Source organism: Emys orbicularis, chromosome 1 (genome assembly GCF_028017835.1).
Source record: "Emys orbicularis isolate rEmyOrb1 chromosome 1, rEmyOrb1.hap1, whole genome shotgun sequence".
Lineage (NCBI taxonomy): Eukaryota > Metazoa > Chordata > Testudines > Emydidae > Emys > Emys orbicularis.
Window position 1 is genome coordinate 209,105,416 of NC_088683.1, and position 22,035 is coordinate 209,127,450.

General features: G+C 41.5%; 1 protein-coding gene across 1 annotated transcript in view; it reads left to right on the forward strand.

Annotated features, from left to right (window-relative positions):
- Window positions 1-22,035, forward strand: part of SLC37A1 (solute carrier family 37 member 1) — a 62,455-nt gene that overhangs the window by 34,530 nt on the left and 5,890 nt on the right. Inside the window, exons 10-18 of the mRNA XM_065423225.1 lie at window positions 824-955; window positions 3,942-4,032; window positions 5,516-5,578; window positions 7,882-7,967; window positions 9,082-9,130; window positions 11,837-11,910; window positions 14,196-14,274; window positions 15,000-15,097; window positions 17,753-17,805. Of these exons, the coding sequence (XP_065279297.1) occupies window positions 824-955; window positions 3,942-4,032; window positions 5,516-5,578; window positions 7,882-7,967; window positions 9,082-9,130; window positions 11,837-11,910; window positions 14,196-14,274; window positions 15,000-15,097; window positions 17,753-17,805 (725 nt within the window). The remainder of the gene's footprint in view (window positions 1-823; window positions 956-3,941; window positions 4,033-5,515; window positions 5,579-7,881; window positions 7,968-9,081; window positions 9,131-11,836; window positions 11,911-14,195; window positions 14,275-14,999; window positions 15,098-17,752; window positions 17,806-22,035) is intronic.

Genomic DNA, 22,035 nt, shown 5'->3' on the forward strand with positions numbered 1-22,035 from the left:
TGGTCAGTGAAAACCAGTTTGGGACCAGCTCCAACTACCTCAAGGCCTTGAAAGGGAAGACAGTTGAAAAGTTCAGGCTACTGTGTACTTGATGTGTCTGCTTCCCCCTAATGGCCGCTGGCTGCCATAACGGCTGCTAGCTGTTAAGGGGGGGGGGGTCGCTGTTGACTGTCACAGTACTACTCAGTGTAAAACATCAGAATCTAGCCCTTCGATAATATTGATCTAATTCATAGGTGTCACTGCATGAATGAATAAGACTGAAAACTAGAGGTCAGGAACAAAACAAACTCATGAGTCTTTTAAAACTAAGCATATGTTATACATACCTGAACAGTACCAATGATCCCTACTTAAACTGGTGAATGTGAAGATACAAGGGACAGAAATTCTGAAAAATCAGCTTAATATTTATATAGAAGCCAGGTAATGTCAGTGATATCTTCAGTATGTTAACCAAGAAGTGTTTTCAACTCCAACCAGTGAGACCACATTTGAATGGTGGATGGGGAGAAGCCATTGAAAAGTAGAAGAAATAAGTCAATTTCCAATAGCTGGGTTCTGTTCAGGGCACGCTATGATGTGTAGTGGTTTTGCAATTTGAAATCTGCTCACAATACAGATACTGTAGTGCTTTGACTCCAGAAGTAAATGCATGCTGCCCTAAAAATAGTGCTTTTTTCACTAAAGATTTCAGAATACGTGAATCACTTTCTGTAGTACAAAAAGTAAAGTCATAAGACATGTGAATGACTTGGTTGTTTACTACATACATTTTAATGTATTTACTTTTCTTTGTGTGGTGGTGGGAAACTGTATGTAGGATCCAGCGATGCAGTGTTTGCTTCCTGACAGAGAGAACTTCACAGTGCCACTGAACCATAACGTGGCAGTCAATGGGGAAGGTGGAACTAGAATGTCAGCTATAAGCTTCATAGGTGCTTTGCGAATACCTGTGAGTACATGCATTAGTCTTATCCACTGTACGTTGACTTGGGTTTTATCCGACAGGATTCTGATTTTTATACAGTTTAAATGGAGAAGTGGACAAAGTTGGTTTTCCCATCTCAAAACTGGTATTTTATTCAGTCCTGTTGAGTTTTAACTGGATGTCGGGAATCAGGGGGTCTATGGTATAAGACAAAGTGGGTGTCCTATTCAGAAGAAGAGAGGATACAGAAAAAGGGAACATTTGGCTCAAAGAAGCCAACTGAATACATTAATAAATCACATATTAGAATTTACAAACATCCAAAAAACTAGTGAGTGCAAGTTTAAACCTGCTCTTGGAGTTTTAAGCTGTATAGCTAGCACTCACACACTTCAGAACCCAAGAGTGTGATGACATTATTAACATAATGGGACAATATTTATGTATGAGGGGAGAGAAATAAGGGGATCAGAGAGGCAACCTTGAATTGTCAGGGATGGAGGGGGAGTAGCTGAAATACCTACAGCCTCTTCTGCGGAGGCGACAGAACTGTCCTTTCATATCACCTCTTCTTATGCGCCTTGAAACCTCAGGTAACTGACTAGTCCCAGTTAGAGCTGGTTGGAATTTTCTATCTAATTGGGGGGGAGGGGTTAATGGAAAAATGTAGTTTTCACAAAAATACTGATTTTTCTTGAAATTTTTCACAATGGAAAATTGGAAAAAAAAAATTGTTGGGGTAGGGTTGACCTGAATCAAAATATTTCCGTTTATTGAACAGAATCAAAATGTTTTGAGTCACTTCAATTTTAATCTGCATCCACCTGAGCTACCGTGGTACTTCACTGAAGTTGTAATTCAGGTCTTCCTCATTCTACTCTCTGAGTCAGGCCTCTCAGCTAGACTACATCTCTCATGATGCTCTTTGGTCTTCCCTCTGGCTGAACTGCCATAGTGTATCATGGGAGATGTAGTTTTTGCTGGGGAACCTGGCTCATAGAGGAGAATGGGGGCATGAGGCATCTGAATTACAATTCCTAGGAGGCACTGGCAGCTCAGGCAGATGCAGTTCAATGTCAAACTGAAACAAAATGTTTCCAAATAGAAATTTTTTGGAACTTTTCATTCCCTGAAAAATGTAGCAATTTTGACTTTTCATCCTGTTTTGAGGCAAAAAACAATGTTGAAATATCAGAATTTCCTGCAGGACAAAAGTTCTGATTTCTGACCAGCTTTAGTCCCAGTGGTTCTGCAATTCTGTGATCTCCTTAAGTGGGATGAAATCTTCATCCAGTATGAGCAAGCTGAACTTCAGTGCATGTGCTTTTTTTGTCAGATGTGTTTTGGTTTTGCTTTTTGGTGGGTGGGTATGAAGTGGACATCTGAAGTTGAGCTATTTGAATTTGGTATATAATATAATATTCTATAGCCCATTACCCCGTTGTATGTGTATTTGTCCTCATATTTGGAGTAGTTGTATTGATGTACATTATGAAATATTAATAACATTGATTAGCACTTGATTACACCAGGGCTTCACTGCATTAATTGGCTGCCTATGTTGTTTAAGTGTTAAATTGAAAAATGAATTCAACAATTGTTAAAATATGATGGAAACTCCTACCTAGTCTCCTATCTACATCTTCCATAGAGTCAGTGGACCGTGCTCTATCCTGGTGCAAGCAGGCTATAACGCCACAAGTTGTACAGTTGTAGTCAGTACAGTTGTACCTGCTTACAGTAGGATTTAATTTGGGCAGGTGTCACAAATGGCATCACTTCTTCAGGCAGATGACTTCCATCACTAGTAGGTTCATAAATGATAATTGTCATTTTCAAAAGCTCCTAATTTGAAAGCACATTTTATGGCTTATGTAGGGGAGCATCTTACCACTCAAACTTTCAGGCTGCTGGATAAAAGGAAAGGGGGAGTTTGTTTGAATTCAGGGTAATAGCTCTGCTCAGGGAAACACAAATGAAATCCAGCTGGAACTGATATTGGGCTGGTGTGAATGTAGGAAAGAGCTGCTGGCACTATATGCTACCCTCCTGTACCCTTAGATTCTACCCAGTACCTGATCCTGCAACAGCAAGGTGATATGTATCTAAAATATCCTCTTCTGCCTTCTCCTCGAGTCTTCCCCTTTCACTTCTCCTGTCACTTGCTGGTGGGAATGAATAACACTTTAAATACAGCAAGGTGTGAATGGGGGAGGGAGGGTGTTGAGGGGGATGGGAAAGCATGAATGTGGTGGTGCGGGGGGGGGGGGGCAAATCTCCAGCAATCCATATTGACACTTGCAGGAGTAGCATAACAGCAAGAACTTAAAACTGTGTAAAACCCCAAACTGCTGCCAGAAGATGGCAAATGGTGGGGAAAGGATTGACAGGAACAGGTTTATGTGGCAGTCAAATACACTTCAGCTGTGTTTTTATAATAACTTAACCTTACATAGAATTCTCAGCTAAGGCAATAGGGTAAAAGAATACTGAGACTTGTATGTTAAATAAGCACCCACTTTTACTCTGCTGAGTCCTAACTAGGCACCTCTTTGAGACCATGTACCATACGGGCTGTGTGGATTTTTGAAAAAATAAATACCATTGGTGAAATCCTGGCGCAATTTAAGTTGATGGGAAAACACCCCCAGGTCGCAACAGTATGCACCCAGATCAGTTCTATAAAAGGGAAGATACATGTAACATGACAGAAAATCACTGTCGATCTCTGAAGCGGTTATAAGCTCTATCTGTCCTTATTAGTATTCTGGTATCTGGTTACAGTTACATGGAGAGAAAAAGATATACAAGTAGAATACTGCAATCTGCTTTGATCACAAGCTTCATGCTTCCAGAACAGGAAGTCTCAAGGGAGAAACTCCTGAGACAGAAAGGCTTAAGATGCCATTTGGAGATTGCTTGCATGGTGTGGTTTAACAGAAGCAAAGAAACAACAATAGTGCATGTCTAGGTACTAACCTTGTTCTTCTTTTTTCTTTTCTTTCCTTAGGGAGTCATAGAATTCTCTCTCTGTTTGTTGTTTGCTAAACTAGTCAGTTACACTTTCCTTTTCTGGCTTCCACTCTATATCACAAACGTAGGTAAGTATCTGTGGGAAGAAAACAAGTGTTTAGTTAGAGAGTGTCATGAACTATGATGAGCCTAGTCACGTGAAAATAAACATTACTGCTTTTGTTTTAAGCTATGGTTGCCCTAGCAGCGTTGAAAGACTGCCGTTTATTATATATGTCAATGATACGTACTGAGAGTTAAGAGATAGCGACCACAAAAATAAGAATCTGATTTCTCTCTGAAAATTGCAAGTCTTTGTGGTGTCTTTCGCTCTTGAGAACCAGCCAAAAATATTTAATTAAATAAACCCTATAATAATCATATATTTATAATGGTGCCTTATATCCTGATGGATCCCAAAGAGCTTAATAAGCTGCACAAAGGAATGACTTTATTACTACTATTTATTTATTTTATTAGATCATCACTATCATTGTGCTTTGTGCCATACAGAACATAGAGGAAGGCATGCTGCCCCGAGAAGTTCATATTCTTTGGGCTATCCTCTGGCTTTTAAATCCACAGCCTCAAGACCAGAAGAGACAGGCAGGCAGAATGCCTGTAGGGAAGTGTGTGCAGTAGGGACACTCACTACATCCTTTGACAGACCGCAGTATGCCCTCCTACTAACCAATACTTCTGTGGTAATAGGTTTGATGAAGGGAGAAGATTAGCTAATAAGTTTTTTATGTTTAAAAACAATAGAATTAGTTTTACTATATGAACATTAGAGGAGTTGGGCATCTAACTCCCGTAGGTGCTTTTGAATATCCCACCCTATGTTGCAGTAGCACTCAGATATCCCGCGGTGCTAGGCACTGTGCAAACACATGCAAAGACATGGTCTTTGTTGCGTATGGTTTATAATCCAGTTGCAGAGGTGTCCCTTTGCATGCTGGGGAGTTCAAGGAGTCATTCTGCCTCCTTCTGCTCCTGGGGCATTGCAGCTTTGCGCTGTTCTTTACTCCAGGCTGCGTTTAACCAACACAATCTAGCTAGCCAGTGATACTGGTCACATAAGTAAGGGCTTCAGGATTAGGCTCCCTATGTGGCCTTAATTTGTACCAAACATGTTTCTGAAACAAAGCAGCATTACTTACTGGTACTTGTTAGTAGTGTGGTGCTCTGATTATTTTTGAGACTGTTGCTAATGAACCAGAAAATTCTTGTGTACACACAAGTTTTACCACTTTAACTCAAGTGGTATGAGCCCCTCTAGCGTGGACAGAGTTCTATCAGTATACAATTATTTATACCAGTAAAGCTTATTCTTGTAAATAAGTCATTCTGGTGTAAGGCACCTTTATACCAGTATAACTGCACCCACACTAAGTTGTACTGGTTGTAACTAGATGGGTAAAAAAATCACACCACTAACTAACATAATTATTCTGGGGCAAAAGTTGTCCGTGGACCAGGCTTTACATATGGATCTGAATAAAATGAAGAAATTTCTCATAGTTTTGAAGTGAGAGGCTATTCTAATCAGATTTATTCTGCTTTTATTGTTAGAGCATCTTGATGCGAAAAGAGCTGGGGATCTTTCTACATTGTTCGATGTGGGTGGAATCTTTGGTAAGTTTAACACACTATTATTAATCAGACCTAGGTTAGGAAATCTGTAGTGCACATAGCTGTTCTGTTTTACTCTTTTACTAAGAAATTGGGGTTTGATCTTGCATCCACCAGAAAATGGCAAAATTGGCTCCCGTGGGAGCAGGATGGGGCCCTTACAGCCAAATCCTATGCCATGTGACCAGCCTTAGTAGCAGGTCTAGGGGAATAAATCCATAGCCCCTTATTTGATCCTGGTGCAAGAAAGATTGGAGGATCCTAGTGTCATAGAAACTTCTGTCTCTGTCCCTTTACCCTTCTCTTCCCCTCTGTCACCACATCCCTGACCCAAAAAGGTATCCTGTCCTCACCCTTGCATAGCAGCACTACACCAATTTTGCAGTTCCTCTGCCCAATGTGCCACAGAAGGGGTCTCCAGGGCAGTGATTGAGGTAAGCTGGAGGAGGTTTCACTGGATCCAGAGTTATGTAGATCTAATGGCCCCAGTACACTGAGTAAGTGACAGAAAGGGGTTGCAGCCACTGCTCCAGCTTGGCCCTGAATTTCACCTGCACTACTCCTCTCCACTCAGGCTCTGTGCAGGAGAAGTGAATTTCACACCATGCAATTTAAAGCAAGCATAGGTAGGTGTATCTCCGTGTTAGAGACTATACCAATGTGGCTGCATTGCTGTAGTTATGGTGGCATAACCGTATAGTGTAGAGGGACCCTATATTGACAGAAGAGTTTTTCCATCACTTTAAGAACACCACCTCCCGGAACAGCAGTAGCTATGATAATACCTAGTCCTGCCATGAGGGCAGGGGACTGGACTAGATGACCTCTCGAAGTTCCTTCCAGTCCTAAGATTCTATTATTCTATGTCAACTGAAGCATTCTTCCATTGACATAACTGTGTCTACACTGGGGGTTATGTTGACATAGCTATGTCAATCGGATGTGGGCTTGCTCATACTCCTGACCAAAATAGCTATGTTGACTTCTTTTAAGTGTAGACCAAGCCTAGTTAGCACCCGGAAAATAGAGATTTTATTCAGCAGTCTAAACACAAATCTCGCTCCACTGCAAATCCAAGCCACCAACATAGCTACTTGCAGAGCTTGATGGGGACCCAGATGTGTCAGTGCGATATATATATAGCTGGGCATTTTGCTGTGAGGGTTACCCTTTGAAAAGAGGGAAGGGGAAGGGGGGCAGTAGAGTATGGAAGAGTTGGGAAAACAAAAGTGCACTTGAAAAATTATTGCAAAAGGGCTATAATAATTGGGTCAAATGGAATAGGAAAGAGCACTTCAAAAGTATTTATCTGTAATTCGGGGGTTAGTTCTCCTGCCATCCACATGCTTACCAAAATATCGATCCATGGGTCTTTTCTCTCCCTGATGCAGGCTCCTATTTTCTGGGTTTAACTCCTTGATGAGAAATGGATTTATTATTATTGTTTCATTTTGTATAGCAGTAGCATCCAGGAACCCTAGTCATGAATTTAGAGCCCCGTTGTGCAAGGCACTGGACAAACAAAGAACAAAAAGGAGGCCCCTTTCCTAGAGAGCTTACAATCTAGGTATAGGACAAGAGGCAACAGGAGGAGACAGGCAGACAGGGCAGCATGAGGAGACAAGATGGAATCCCTATTGCATCCTTGCCAGGGTAGCCAAAGGATGTATCCAGTATTAAACTGAAAGCAGACACAGGGTGGCTTCTGGTAACCCTACCAAGTGATTTGTGGCTCAGTAAATGTGGGTGGCATATCTCTGGATCTTACACTTGAATTCAGATGGGACACAGGGTTTATGATGATGGCTCTTTTGTCATGGTCAGACTATAACATCCTACATGTTGAGGCTAGGCTTATTCTTCCTCCAGAGGAGATGGAGGCCTTAATTCATTGGTTCAACCCCAGAAGCTGGTTTGACGCAGTTGGGTTCCAAAACACCAGGTGGAAAATACTGGCGAGCCACTCTACTAATGACACAGTGTAGCCATACCCTAGATGTCCCCTCCAATTACATCATTCTGGGTGTACAGATGACCTGAGAAGGAGCCAATGAGGCAGACTACAGTGCCCGTCGCGGTTGTCCAGCTCAATCTAATCATTTGTGGCATAGATGATAATAATAAAGCTCCTAACTCAAACTAGATTTTCAGTCCTATGCTCTGTGTGTGTGTGTGTTTATAATAGAAGTGTACCTTTACAACAATTACACTGGATTGCTGTAACTTTGGGGAAATATATGTCCAATTATAGTGCATAAAATGCTCATGAAATAACCTTTTTGTTCTTTAATGTGTCTCTTTTTCAGGTGGCATTTTGGCAGGCATGATATCAGATAGATTGGAAAAAAGGGCTTCAACCTGTGGAATGATGTTACTACTAGCAGCACCTGCCGTAAGATCTACTCTCCTTATTTTAATTGTGCCCTTTTGTGCGACTGGGTGAGGTTCTGTGAGCATTTCCATTAGAGATTCCTGTTCTCAGCAGTCTCTGACCATTCACCCCAGGTTGAAAGTTGCTCTGAAAAGTCTCCGCACAAGAGCCAACACAGAGGTTTGGGCTGGTTTTAATAAATTAAATATGCCATTCTTTAGCACGTCATATGCTACAGGACTCTATGAAAAATTGTCACATTCAGCTGGCTTTGACAGCACTCACTAAAAATAATAATTTTCCCTCTGTTGACACTCACACCTTCTTGTCAACTGTTGGAAATGGGCCACATCCACCCTAACTGAATTGGCCTCGTTAGCACTGACCCCCTTCCCCCCACTTGGTAAGGCAATTCCCATCTTTTCCTGTGCTGTATATTTATACCTGCTTTTACTGTATTTTCCACTCCATGCATCTGATGAAGTGGGTTATATCCCTCGAAAGCTTAGGCCCAAATAAATTTGTTAGTCTCTAAGGTGCCACAAGGACTCCTCGTTGTTTTTACTGATACAGACTAACACGGCCACCCCTCTGAATCCTTTTACACAGTTATTCAATTCTGAATCAGAACTGGGCAAGTGATTTGTCTTTTTGATTTAAATAATCAAAATTGCTGAGTTGTTAATGTTAGGAATCTGGCTGCCACATATGTGCAGTGTGATTTTTATAGTGTATGTCTACAATGCATACACTGATCTTGCCAGAATCAGCAGAACTCTGTGCTATGCTTTATTTGAAAGTGACAGGTTAAAAAATTATGGTCATATTAATTAGCTATCTCTATGAGACAGGCAGCCTCATGGGGAAATTGACGGTGATTTCCATGCATGGGGACTCCAGCACCAAAAATAACAAACAACTTTTCATCACAAAGACAACTGTATTTTTCATGTTGTGACATTAAGGAGATTTTTTTGTGTGTGTGAAAACCTACAATTCTGTGAAGAGAAGGGGCCTTAACTTCCTCTCATTCAACTTCAGTGGGAATTTATGCTGGTGAAAGCGTGAGATCAGAATCAAACCTTATTCTTCTGTTTTTACTACTTAAATGTTTTCCCATTCATATCCATTACAGCTATACATGTTCTCTGCAATCAGTAAAATGGGCCTAGAAGCTACCATAGGTGAGAACTTAAATTACATTCTGCCTGCTTTTAACTGGACTTGATTTTCTTTTACTTTTGTTCCATTCACACTGATTTTTCTGGGGAAAAAGTCTAGAAACTAATTGTCTGCTTTTCAGAGGTGTTGAACACCTGCGGCTCCCATTGAAGTCAGTTGGATTTCTGCTTACCCTCTTTAGAGGCCATGAACCACCCGGAGAAAAAGGGCAGAGGACAGCATTTTGGTAGCACAGTAATTTCATTTCAGGCCATAGGAAAAATGATTACATTAGAGCTGGTCGAAACATGGAAAACCTCTTCCACAAAAAAATTGGAAAATTCAAAGCCCATTTTATTTCAGGGGTTTCAAAAAGAAATGATATTTTTCCTCTATTCAATGTGTTTCATAAAAAAAAAATTGGAAAAACTTTTTGGTTTAAATGTTTTATTTTTGCTTTTTGAGTTTCTCTTCTCCTCTCATCCCATCCCCACTTTTATCCATTTCACTGCTGGTAAAGGGGAGGGAGGAAATCTGAGAGACAGACAGACGCACACACAAAACTAAGACATTTTCACCAAAAACATTCCAATTTTGAAAAAAGGACACTTTTTTGAAGGGGGGACCCTTTGTTTGACCATTTTTGACCAGCTTTGAATTGCATCTAGCAGATTGTACCACAAGAGGGGCAGTCTGACAGAATAGGCTGAGGGGGAGGAGGTCTCTGTGTGGCTCCCCTTGCAGAGTTTCTCCCCAGCCATTCTGTTGGAGGGGGATGTTCTCTAGGGCCTGCCCCCAAAGCTGGAGGAGCCTCACATGCATGTGCTGCGTGGAAGCCTGTATTTGCCCCCCAGAGCTCCCCATCAAATTCCCTGGCAGTGCAGCTGAACTGGAGTCACACTCCCAGGACCTTCCATTGCCTTGCTGCCCCTGTGATTTCCCCCCCCCCCCCCTTAAATGAGGGTTCCCTTCCACTTAAGGACTTCTGCTAGCTAACACCTCCTCCAAGCTGTGTCACTACTTCCAGGGACTCTCTGTGGGACTGGAAGGAGGAGGATGCCCTAGGAAGGGGAAGATGGTGTCCCTTCCACTCAGGAGGGTGAGAATCATGCACAGAGTGGTTGGAAGTGTGATCTGGGCTATTGTTTGACTTACAGAAAGGCAGATTAAAAGTAGGAGTAGAGTTCATTCCTCTCAGCCTCAAACACTGATGAATCTTGAAAGCCTTTGTGGGGGGAGGGAGATAAGGAAATCCAAAGACCATAAAATACTCTTGAATTAATGGGAACAGTTTGATCTCCTTTTGAAAGCAGAAAGGAGCATAATTAACTTAAAAATCACACTTCTCTCTGCAAATGTTGTACCTATTATTGTTATAAGTAACCACTATAGCATCTTAGAAGAAAACCGTTTTTTAAAAAGTCTTGTGCAGTTTTAGCTTATACATTTGTATGTTGTACACCCACTTTCACCATTTTCCCTTTTTGCTCGAGTCTTTCAACAGGGGGAGAAAAACACTAGGGGAAAACAGGAAATGTATTTATAAAACCACAAAAATTATCCTGGGAACTCAGTAGCCAGGACTGTTCTGGAAACTATTTGCAATTCTATTTTAAATGAACAATATCTTTGTGAGTTTGCATTTTTAGGGGTCAGGAAAAATATTCCTCGAGTGGATTGGGGATTGAAGCATGCTGATAGTGTGTAGAGAATTATTAGGAATTAGGTGGTCAAATATTTCTGTAAGGAAGCTCAAATAGAGGCATGTAATTGTAAGGAGAATGCACCTCTGAGCTGACCCAGTGCCTCAAAATGTACACGGTCGGATAACTGTGTTTAAGGGTGTTGGGAGTCCTACTCTCTGGCTCATTGCAGACTAGAATCATTTTTACAAGGATACATCTCTGGGTGCCATAAGCATGACTGAGTTGAGATGGGACAGAGGGAATTTAATCAAGAAAAACTGACAGAACAGCATGCATCAACGAAAATGCTCTTGCCTCCCTGAGGCTGTGATAAGGGGCTTTTCTTTTTGCATGGTCAGGAAATGAGTGGGGGTAGGGAGTGAGAACCATGAATAACCAGGTTTCAGAGTAGCAGCCGTGTTAGTGAATAACACTGGTTTCTGTACCTGGAACTGAGAGTGCTCGATTCCCTCTTCCAAGTATCAGAGATGATTAAAGAATCTCTTATAAACGTAAAGGGATTCTGACCTTTTGTTGGGATAAACTCATTTTATTTGTGGCCTCCTACCAAATACAAAAGGAGAGGAGTTGAAATGTGAAGGCAGGGCTGGTGGTGAGGTTTTGTATGTATGGCACAAGCATCCAAAGGCCCCGTTGAGCTTTGGAGCCCCATTGTGGTAGGCCCTGTACAAACAGATAAAGGACTCTTCTCCGCCCAGAAGGGTTTACAGTCTAAAAGACACAAGCAGCTGAAGAGCTGGGAGTGGACACATCATGTTCTCCACTGTGCTGGAAGCAAACGCCCCTTTGTGCTTAAATCTGTCCCTTGCTACTGAGATGGCTTTTTACCCTTGTTTTCCTTGGTACCCATTTTGAAGCAAAATTGTACTTCCCATGAATATACTCTTGTAGTTACATTGCATTTATTAAAGACATGTAGTATGTTAAATGATCAAGGTCTAGATCATCATGTGGGATTGTGATTATAAATAACATCAATTCTGAAAACTTCGTGTTTACTTTTCTTCATCAAACTTCCAACAGTTATGCTGCTTATCAGTGGAGCCCTGGTGAACGGTCCTTATGCACTGATCACAACTGCAGTCTCAGCCGACTTGGTGAGTTTGGCTCTTTTGTTTTACATTTAGCAGACAGACCCGCTCGTTTGCCCTCATTTGGGGGGGGAAGCCTGGGGGTTTCTGTGATGAATAGTAAATGTGTGTAAAGCATTGAGGGCTCAATTCTGCGTAGTACAGATGTGGGGTGTGTGTGTGTGTGTGTGTGTGTGTTGCACTTCTGTGTACAAGGTAAAGAGTAATGAGCAGGATGGGGAGCATTAAAGAACTCAACCCTGCATTAATACTGATAATTACTCCTGCCTCGTAAGAAGAGAGATCAAAGAGGGGATCTCTTAAATAAACACTTCATGTGCGTGCTGAGGATCACACATAAGGCCACAGGAGACGTGCCATTTGACACCCACATCCTGCACTTTTTTTACCCTGCACCTTTGAGAGTAAGGGACCAGGTGTGCAATGGGCTGGAGACTTATCTCCATTAGGTGTGGAGGGCACTGCCTGGTGCTTGCCCTTCCTTGTGCTCATGTTAGCCTCTGCTCACCCATATACTGCACCCCAGTCAGCCTGTGCTCCCTGCCACACCAGGCCCTGCAGGCTTGTGGTCTGACTGCAGCAGATGCTCCATGAAAACATTGCCCCGGGTACCTTTTCTTCAATTTTGCTTCTCAATGCTAGATAAAGGTATTGCTTTGAAAGGTGCTGGATGGTGGGAGCCCCACAGAGTGAGGTCATTCACCAGCAGAATAGGTAGAGGAAAGGCAGCAGAATTTAAATCCCCACCCCATCCCAGCATTCCTCCTGAGCCTCCCTAGTGATCAAAAGGGAGCACCTGTAGGGTTAAGAGAATGCTTCCCCTTCAGGTCCATTCAATCAATAGCCTCATTGCTGTGACTGGCAGCTAGATTGTAGGATCTTGTCACTTAGGCTACATCTACACTACGGGGGGGGTCGATTTAAGATACGCAAATTCAGCTACGCGAATAGCGTAGCTGAATTCGACGTATCGCAGCCGACTTACCCCGCTGTGAGGACGGCGGCAAAATCGACCTCCGCGGCTTCCCGTCGACGGCTCTTACTCTCACCTTCGCTGGTGGAGTAAGAGCGTCGATTCGGGGATCGATTGTCGCGTCCTGACGGGACGCGATAAATCGATCCCCGAGAGGTCGATTTCTACCCGCCGATTCCGGCGGGTAGTGTAGACCAGGCCATAGACACCTGCCCTCCGGGAGCTGGACAGAAACCATCAACTGATTTTCTCATATGTCACTAAACAACCATCTGACACTAATGACTTTAGGCGATTGGTGACCTAGACTGAATTCTCCTCAGTGCCCTGAGTAAATGAAAGGCTCTGTCTTCTTAACAATCCTCTGAGCCATTCAGTCTCCTATATACCAAGTTATAAAATTGTTCCTATGATCATTCGTTTTGCTCTGCAGTCCTATTGAATAACTGGCCTAATGAAAATGGCCTTCACAACTACTTCCTTTTGGTACCTTTTGACTCAATAACCTGCTGAGTGGCCCTTTTTATGGCTTTTATCATTGATACTCTAGCTTTGTTAGTATTCTTGTCCAACTAGTGATTCTCTTCTATTCTGCAGAGCTTTCTGATATCAACAATGGCTGTACTGACAGACCACTATGCAGTTTCAGAGAAAAATTGCAGGCTTCAAGCACAACCCATTCTGCCTGAACACCTTGCATGCAGCATAGAAAGGGTTATTTATAAAGAACATCATTAAAATAGATTGGTCATGGGGGATTTTTTTAAAGCAATGATAAAAGGGTCTTGTCCATACCTATTGAACGCTACTTGGTAACGTTCATGCTAACATGTTCATACCTGACTAACCTAATTGCCTTCTATGATGAGATAACTGGCTCTGTGGATGAGGGGAAAGCAGTGGACGTGTTATTCCTTGACTTTAGCAAAGCTTTTTGATATGGTCGCCCACATTATTCTTGCCAGCAAGTTATAGTAGTATGGGCTGGATGATAAGGTGGATAGAAAGCTGGCTAGATCGTCGGGCTCAACGGGTAGTGATCAATGGCGCCATGTCTAGTTGGCAGCCGATATCAAGCGGAGTGCCCCAAGGGTCCTGGGGCTGCTTTTGTTCAATATCTTCATTAACGATCTGGAGGATGGCGTGGATTGAGGTCCCTTCCAACCCTGATATTCTATGATTCTATGATTTTCTATGTATTTGTCCATTATTTCATTATATGTTTTTCTATGGGAAAGGCCAGGAGTATGACGCAGATACATGGCCATATCCCAGGCTCATCTGTAAATGGTTCTGAACTGAGTATTTGTCACTGTAGGGTACCCATAAAAGTCTGAAAGGAAATGCAAGAGCCCTGTCCACAGTTACGGCTATCATCGATGGAACAGGTTCTGTAGGTAAGCTATTGTTCGGAAGCTGCCTGCCTTATCTGTAGTAGGCTTTCTGTGGCTCTAGGTGCTAGAGAATTACAGTGTAGTTCTGCTCTGAAAGAGGACTAAAGCTGGCATCAAGGAGTTCCATGTCTGTGTCTCAATGATTTGCACATCACGTGTGCGCAGTTTGCATATAAAAAGATGGCTCCCTCCCCGCCCCAACTGCCAGTGCTACAAAATCAACTCAGGCTCTTTATCAAGCTGGATTCTCTCCATGTCACACCTGGCCAGTACTAAGCATCACTTTGGGAGTGGGGAATGGGCAAAGACGGCTTTAGGCCTCCTTTGTACTTCCCCAGGCTTGGTGGTGGTGGGCTGGCCCCCAGCACAAATTAGAACAGTATACTGTTCTGGGTACCTGAGATCAAGGATGCCTTGGTTATGCCCTCTGCACCAGCAGTGGTGAGGGAGGCAGAGATCCACCGTGATAGACCTACACAACCTGCAGACACCTCTAACCAAGGGGAATCATCCACTGGCCATCCAGCTACACCAGTGTTATGGCAGCTTTGCAGCCATGTATACTGTCTATAAACCTTATGGATCCTCTTACAAATGTATGCCAAAATGGGTTTGCTTTTATGAAGGTTGAAACTGAGTAAAATATCCAACACAGAATATCTTGTCATAGGAACTAGTAATGTTTCCATCTCAGAATTTGAACATGTTGTGTCACTATTGTATTTTAGGTGCTGCTCTAGGGCCTCTGTTAGCTGGTCTCATCTCTCCCTCTGGTTGGAACAATGTATTTTACATGCTAATGGTGGCAGATGCATGTGCCTTATTAGTAAGTCTAAATAAAACATTTAGTGCCATATTTCTTTCTTATAAAGCCCTTTGTGTTAAAATGGAAATTTCCTCCTTGTATTGTGTTTTGTATATTCTATTATTGAGTGGGAAGTTTCCATTCATATTGTAGAGTTCTTTTTGTTTGTTTTTTTTATTTAAAGAACTAAGATGAGCATTTTGAAATTCTTGTTGAACTTTGAAGCCGGAGAGCAGATTAGCTTCAATGGGTGATATCTGTATGCAGTAGCTCACCAAAGGGATTGCCACAAACATAGTTGGAAGCAAAAATTCACATCAGTTTTGGCCCACAGAAGAATTCTTCTGTTTTTTCTCTTAAAGGCAGCACCGAAGCAGCAATGTCAATTTACTGAAATAGTAACACATTTTGCTGCATTGCCACAGAATCAGTATCACCATGGTAATTCAACTGTTAAGAATGAATGCCTCACGTATTCCAATTGGGTGTCCATCACATCTTTCTCCTATTTGACAAAGTGTAATGGATGGGATGATCTGAAAAGAGGCTGTTTCTGACTTGCCCTATTTTATCTTATCTAGGCAGATTGTCTTCTGTGGTGTTTAAGGCACAAAATAAGGAGTCAGGAGATCTGTGGACTAATTACTTGCTGGTGTAACTATTAAAGTCAGTGGTGTTACAGCAGCAGAGAATATAGTCTGGAGGTTCTGTTTCTAATTTTGCCACAGACTTCCTGAATGCGCTTCGTCAAATCTCTTAACTTCTATGTGCCTCTTGTTTGCCCCTCTGCCAAGGGAGGATGACATTATTGACCCACCTCAGAGAGGGTTAGGGAAGGTTCATTTATTAATCCTTTGTAAAGTGCATTGGTATCACTTGCTGGAAGGTGGTGACAGAAGGGCTAAATTTTTGTTAGACACGTCAGAATCAGGCCCCTGTCTGATCTGCACGGACAGTCCTGTATGCCATACAGTTCCATTGAATTCAGTCACGTACATGCAGGGAAGGTAGGGTGACCAGACGTCCCGATATTAGGGGCTTTGTCTTAGATAAGCAACTATTATCCCCCCCACACCCTGTCCCGATTTTTCACATTTGCTATATAGCCACCCGAAGGGAAGAAGTCCCCCTGTGAGGGTCAGGCTGCACATCTCTAACTCAAGAAAAAGGTTGGCTTGTTGCCAAGTTGTTCCACATTATAGAGTAAGATGTTTGGAAATTAATAAATAAAATGGACAAGTTAGTCAGATTTCAAGAGGCACTCCCACAAATATTCAGTAGTTTTTAGATTGTAGCTCTTTTAGTACACCAAGAGACTGCGTTCATGTTGCTATGGCCCGGTACAAGATCCAATTCTTTTGAAGGAGCTGAATGTCACTTTCCATCATAGATGGAAACCTCTGCTTCCCACTTGCTGGGTCCTATCAAGTGAATGAATGTGTGTTTATACATGACTGCATAACTTCTTTACTCAGCCATTACTGGTGCTGCAAGGATTTATACTGGCCAGTGGGTAAATTCCTTGTCAGGGTGATAAATTCGGCTATTGGAACCTTTTTTCTTTTTTTGCCCCAATATAACAAATAGAGCTTTTAAGGTCTATATTTTAAACTGATTTTTTTTTTCAAAAGTGCATGAGGGAATTAGGCCCTTGAATTCAATTGAATTCCAATGGGAATTAAGTGTGCAAAGGGGGAGTAGGTGCCTTGAAAAATCACAGCCTTCATTTCTAAGAATAGTTGTAACTGGTTCACACTGATAATAGCCAGAAAACATAGAAGATTGAAATTTTCTTAGCATGGGTTTTTCATCAAACATCATCTGTAAGATCACTCTTCTGTTTCCTCTTGATGGAGGGCTGTATTAATTGGTATACCTATAACAATAAGTATAAAGTGCCTGATCCTGCAGTCAGTAATGGACCTGAGTAAGTTTAATTGCTTACAGGATTAGACCCAAATGTGTGTCTCAGAGCAATGGTGGTATAATAGATACCATTTTTCTTGCAGTCTTGGGCTCCCTCTGCTGGTCTCATCAGAGTCTTGCTGGTACAATAATAAAATAGTTATTGTTAGAACTGGTAAAAAATGGTGAGGCAGGGAGGACAATCACCATGAATTTCACTCATTTTCATTCCACAGATTTAGAAGTGGAACAATTTTTTTGTTTGAAATAGTAATCCCAAATGTTTGGGAATTTGGGGCAGGGGTGTTGAGGTGGCTTGGGGGTTTTCTCCAGTTTTCCTTCCTCTTCCCCCCCCCGCCCAACTTTGCCACTGAAAAGGTGGGCAGAAGCGGGGGGGAAAGGTATGTAGGGAGAGGAAGAGAAAAAATAATTTGAAAAAACAGCAGTTTTTGTTTTTCAATTTTTTCACAATGCGGGGTGGGATTGCAAAAATGTTCTGTTTTGAAAAATGTCCATCAGCTCCAGTCCTTGCATAACCTCTGGATCCTTGCTGATACAGAGAAAGACTTGGATTTAGCTCCTCTCACGTGAGTGGTACAAATTCATCTTCCAACCATTGACTGAACATGTGAGAATATAATGGGTTTCCATTCGGTCGAACCGGGATAACATTAAATGAAGAATTCAGAGTAGCAGTGTGCGTTTGACACTGAAAACTTAGCTGAGTGGTTCACCTGTCTAGATATTTAACCCAGATTTGTTTTTGTACAGTTCTTACTCCGTCTTATACGAAAAGAACTCCAGTGTAAGATGGACCAGACCTTGTAAGTCTGTTACTTGTGTTTTTCTATATGATGATTAAATGTTTTCATATGTCATTCTTGGCTTCTCCACCTTTGATGTGCTCCTTCTCCTTGCAGAAATCATGGATTCTTCCTTTATGTGCATGTACCTTAATCTGTGGGATTTTTCTGTTTTGTAAAGAGTAACCTCTTTTTCTTTAAATCATGAAAATCTTTCTTCAAAACTATTTTTTAAAACAGTAGAGAAAATTGAGTTCTCTGTCACATTCTCTGTACATTTTCTCCAAAAGTTGGGGCCCTCTTAATTTATCACCCTTGAGTGTGAAACTTGGCAATATGAGGTTTTTGGTTGGCTGGTGGTGGAATTATTTTAATAGCTCAATTTGTACTTTTTTTCAGAAGTTAGCAGGAAGGAAAGGGTGGTTCAATAATGATCTGGAGGATGGCATGGATTGCACCCTCAGCAAGTCTGCAGATGACACTAAACTGGGAGGAGTGGTAGATACACTGGAGGGTAGGGATAGGATACAGAGGGACCTAGACAAATTAGAGGATTGGGACAAAAGAAATCTGATGAGGTTCAACAAGGACAAGTGCAGAGTCCTGCACTTAGGATGGAAGAATCCCATGCACTGCTACAGACTAGGGACCGAGTGGATAGGCAGCAGTTCTGCAGAAAAGGACCTAGGAGTTACAGTGGACGAGAAGCTGGATATGAGTCGACAGTGTGCCCTTGTTGCCAAGAAGGCTAACAGCATTTTGGGCTGTATAAGTAGGACCATTGCCAGCAGATCGAGGAATGTGATCATATCCCTTTATTCGGCATTGGTGAGGCCTCATCTGGAGTACTGTGTCCAGTTTTGGGCCCCACACTACAAGAAGGATATGGAAAAATTGGAAAGAGTCCAGCAGAGGGCAACAAAAATTATTAGTGGGCTGGAGCACATGATTTATGAGGAGAGGCTGAGGGAACTGGTATTATTTAGTCTGCAGAAGAGAAGAATGAGGGGGGATTTGATAGCTGCTTTCAACTACCTGAAAGGGGGTTCCAAAGAGGATGGATCTAGACTGTTCTCAGTGGTAGCAGATGACAGAACAAGAAGTAATGGTCTCAAGTTGCAGTGGGGGAGGTTTAGGTTGGATATTAGGAAAAACTTTTTCACAAGGAGGGTGGTGAAGCACTGGAATGGGTTACCTAGGGAGGTGGTGGAATCTCCTTCTTTAGAGGTTTTTAAGGTCAGACTTGACAAAGCCCTGGCTGGGATGATTTAGTTGGGGATTGGTCCTGCTTTGAGCAGGGGGTTGGACTAGAACTAGATGACCTCCTGAGGTCCCTTCCAACCCTGATATTCTATGATTCTATGATTTCAAACCAGTGTAAACCCAGAGAAGTTCCACTAAATCAATGGAGTTATACAAAAGTAAAACGAGTGCAAGTGAAATCAAAATCAGGTCCCTCATCTGTAAATATAGCATAGAATAGGAAAGTATATAACAAAGAATGTGGACAGCATTTTGAATTTATTGATATCTTATTATGCACTGCTTCCAAACTTCTCACATTAGCTATTTTTTCACAGGTTTAAAGAACACTGACTTATGATATCTCAGACATGGAATTAAGGTCTTCATGTGTGATCAAAACTACACCCTCAAAAGACTGTGGAATAAATTATTCTGTATTTGTGATTTGTCTTGTGGAGCATTTTGCACATTTACCAGGAGAGGATTGAGAAATTCAGCTGGTGAATTCCTGGTGAAGTTTTTTTGTTTTTGTTTTGTTTCCTGTTTGCACATACATCAGTCTCTCAGGATGGTGACTGTTTATCACATGAAGAGACAGAAGCTTTGGGAAGCTGTATGCCTTAACTGAGCCAAAAAAGAAATACCAAGTGCCTTTTGATTCATGTTGATAGGATATTTTAAGTAAACCTTAAACTGCTTATTTTTAACAAACTGCAAGGAGATTTGAGAATAGAGCACAAAGAAGAAAATGAACTCTCTTCGGATGCTTCAGCAGCGGAATGTGCCAATGGTATTAGCAAAGCATTTGTGAGCAAAGTGTCGTTTAAGAACATAAGAACGGCCATACTGGGTCAGACCAAAGGTCCATCTAGCCCAGTATCCTGTCTTCCGACAGTGGCCAATGCCAGGGTCCCCAGAGAGAATGAATAGAACAGGTAATCATCAAATGATCCGTCCCCTGTCACCCATTTATGCCACCTCTTAAAAGATAAGGTCATCACACTATGTGAAAGTACCAGCTGTCTCAGATTCACTGCTATTCAATATCCTGAAACAGTTTAAACAGTAAGAAAGTAGTCCGACCATATTATCAGACTTTAACTACAGCACTAACTTATCCTACACTGTAAAATCCCAAGGGCAGCATTCTGCTCTTTTATGTGTAATATATTGGAACTTGTACATAAGTAGTTACAATGTGCTGTAAAAAAGTAGCCTCCACTAGCCCCCTGGATGGGGAGTTTTGCTCATTTGGGGTTGTCAGAAAAGGAGACTCAAACAACAAAAAGGCTTATTATGATGGCGCATTTCCTGTAAGGAGTTCTAATGATTTGTAGGGCATTATACACTGGTTGTACAAACTTTATAGAATTGTTTTATTGTTAATTCTATAGGCTCCTTTGGAGTTGCAGGTTATTTTTAATTTGGAGAGCAAAGGCATTGTCTCACCTGTGACTGAAGCTTTAGCACTAGCTGCTTTTTTTTTTTAATGGGTGAACAAAAAATTGGCTGATTTTAAACCCTGATCCTGAAATGGTGTTGAGTTCAAGCACCCATTGACTTCAATGGGGCTGGATGCAGTGCAGGGAGTCTGTCCAGTCAGAGCTCATTGCAGGATCAGGACCTTAATCATAGCACCAAAAATCTGTCAAAAGACTAATGTTGCAGTCCAAGTTTAGAGCCAAAGTATATGGTTTAAAAAAAAAAACACCTGACCCACATACTGGACATAAAGTCGAGAGAGGAAATTCAGAGGTTTATATTATCCTGTAAGTGCACGTGTTAGTGTTTTCATAATACACTGTTTCTTCTTGATCTGACAGTTTTTAATCTCCTTCCAATAGAAGACAAGCTTCTGGTGAATATTTGTAAGATGTACAATAATATTAAAGGGAATTTCTATAAAAGAGATGTTTATTATGTTGACTATAAAGGTTAAATAGACTTAAACTGTATATTGTTATAATGTGTATTTATTAAACCTCTGCATAACTGTTCTGAATTTTTTGCTTTTTTAACTTTTTTACAAAACACTGTGGTACTGTACATACCTCACTTGCTTAACAAAATAACCTTTTTTTAAAATAACCCTTCAGAACATACAAAGAAATTTCTTCTTTCTCATCAACTTCTTGTTTGCATTTTTGTTTCTGGCACAATGCTTAATCTTTTTGGGTTGTTTTGGGTGGTGGTGTTTTTGTTTTAAATCCTTTAACCTTTGAGCAGTTGTTCTTGAACTCATGCTTTTCTCATGTTTTTTTGCATTTTTGGCCCTGATTCAGCAAAGCGCTTAGGCATGTGCTTAAATGCCATTGACTTGAACAAGACTTCACAAATGCTTAAAGCTAAGCACTTGCCTATGCACTTTGTTGCACTCAGCAAAGAATCGGCCTCAATCCAATAGATTTATGCATGTGCCAAAGTCCGTATGTGATCCATGCCAGACAACGATCTATGTCCTGCAAAGATTTACGTAAATGCTTAACTTCACACATTGTGAACAGATTCATTAAAATCAATGGGACCGCACACACTGCATAAAGATAAGCACATGCCTAAGTCTTTGCAGGATTCAGGCCATAGTTGTCAAAACCGTTTTACTCTTAAACTCCACCATTTGCAAGTAGTTGTTTTTAAAGCTTTGACACTCCAGCTAAAGTCTTATGTTAAAGTGCTTCTAACTGTATTAGTTGATAATAGAATTATACTGTTAAGATGTTTAGTGTATTCCAATTTTAAGTGTTTCCTTCTTAGGAGCTGACATTCATTTCATTTTTTATTTTTTTGCAATATAAGAGCCCACATGTGAGGCAGTGAACGTGTCCCAGGCAGGACTAAGAGCCCTCCCTCCCACTGACTGCACTGGTGAATTAGAGCTCTCAGCTACTCACATTGTGTCCTTTATGGTTCGGAAGTTTAGATTCTTTTGAATTTACACAATCCTTGCAGTTCACTTAACTCATGTGGGATTTTCTTCAGTGTTGTGATATTCTCTTTACCACTTTA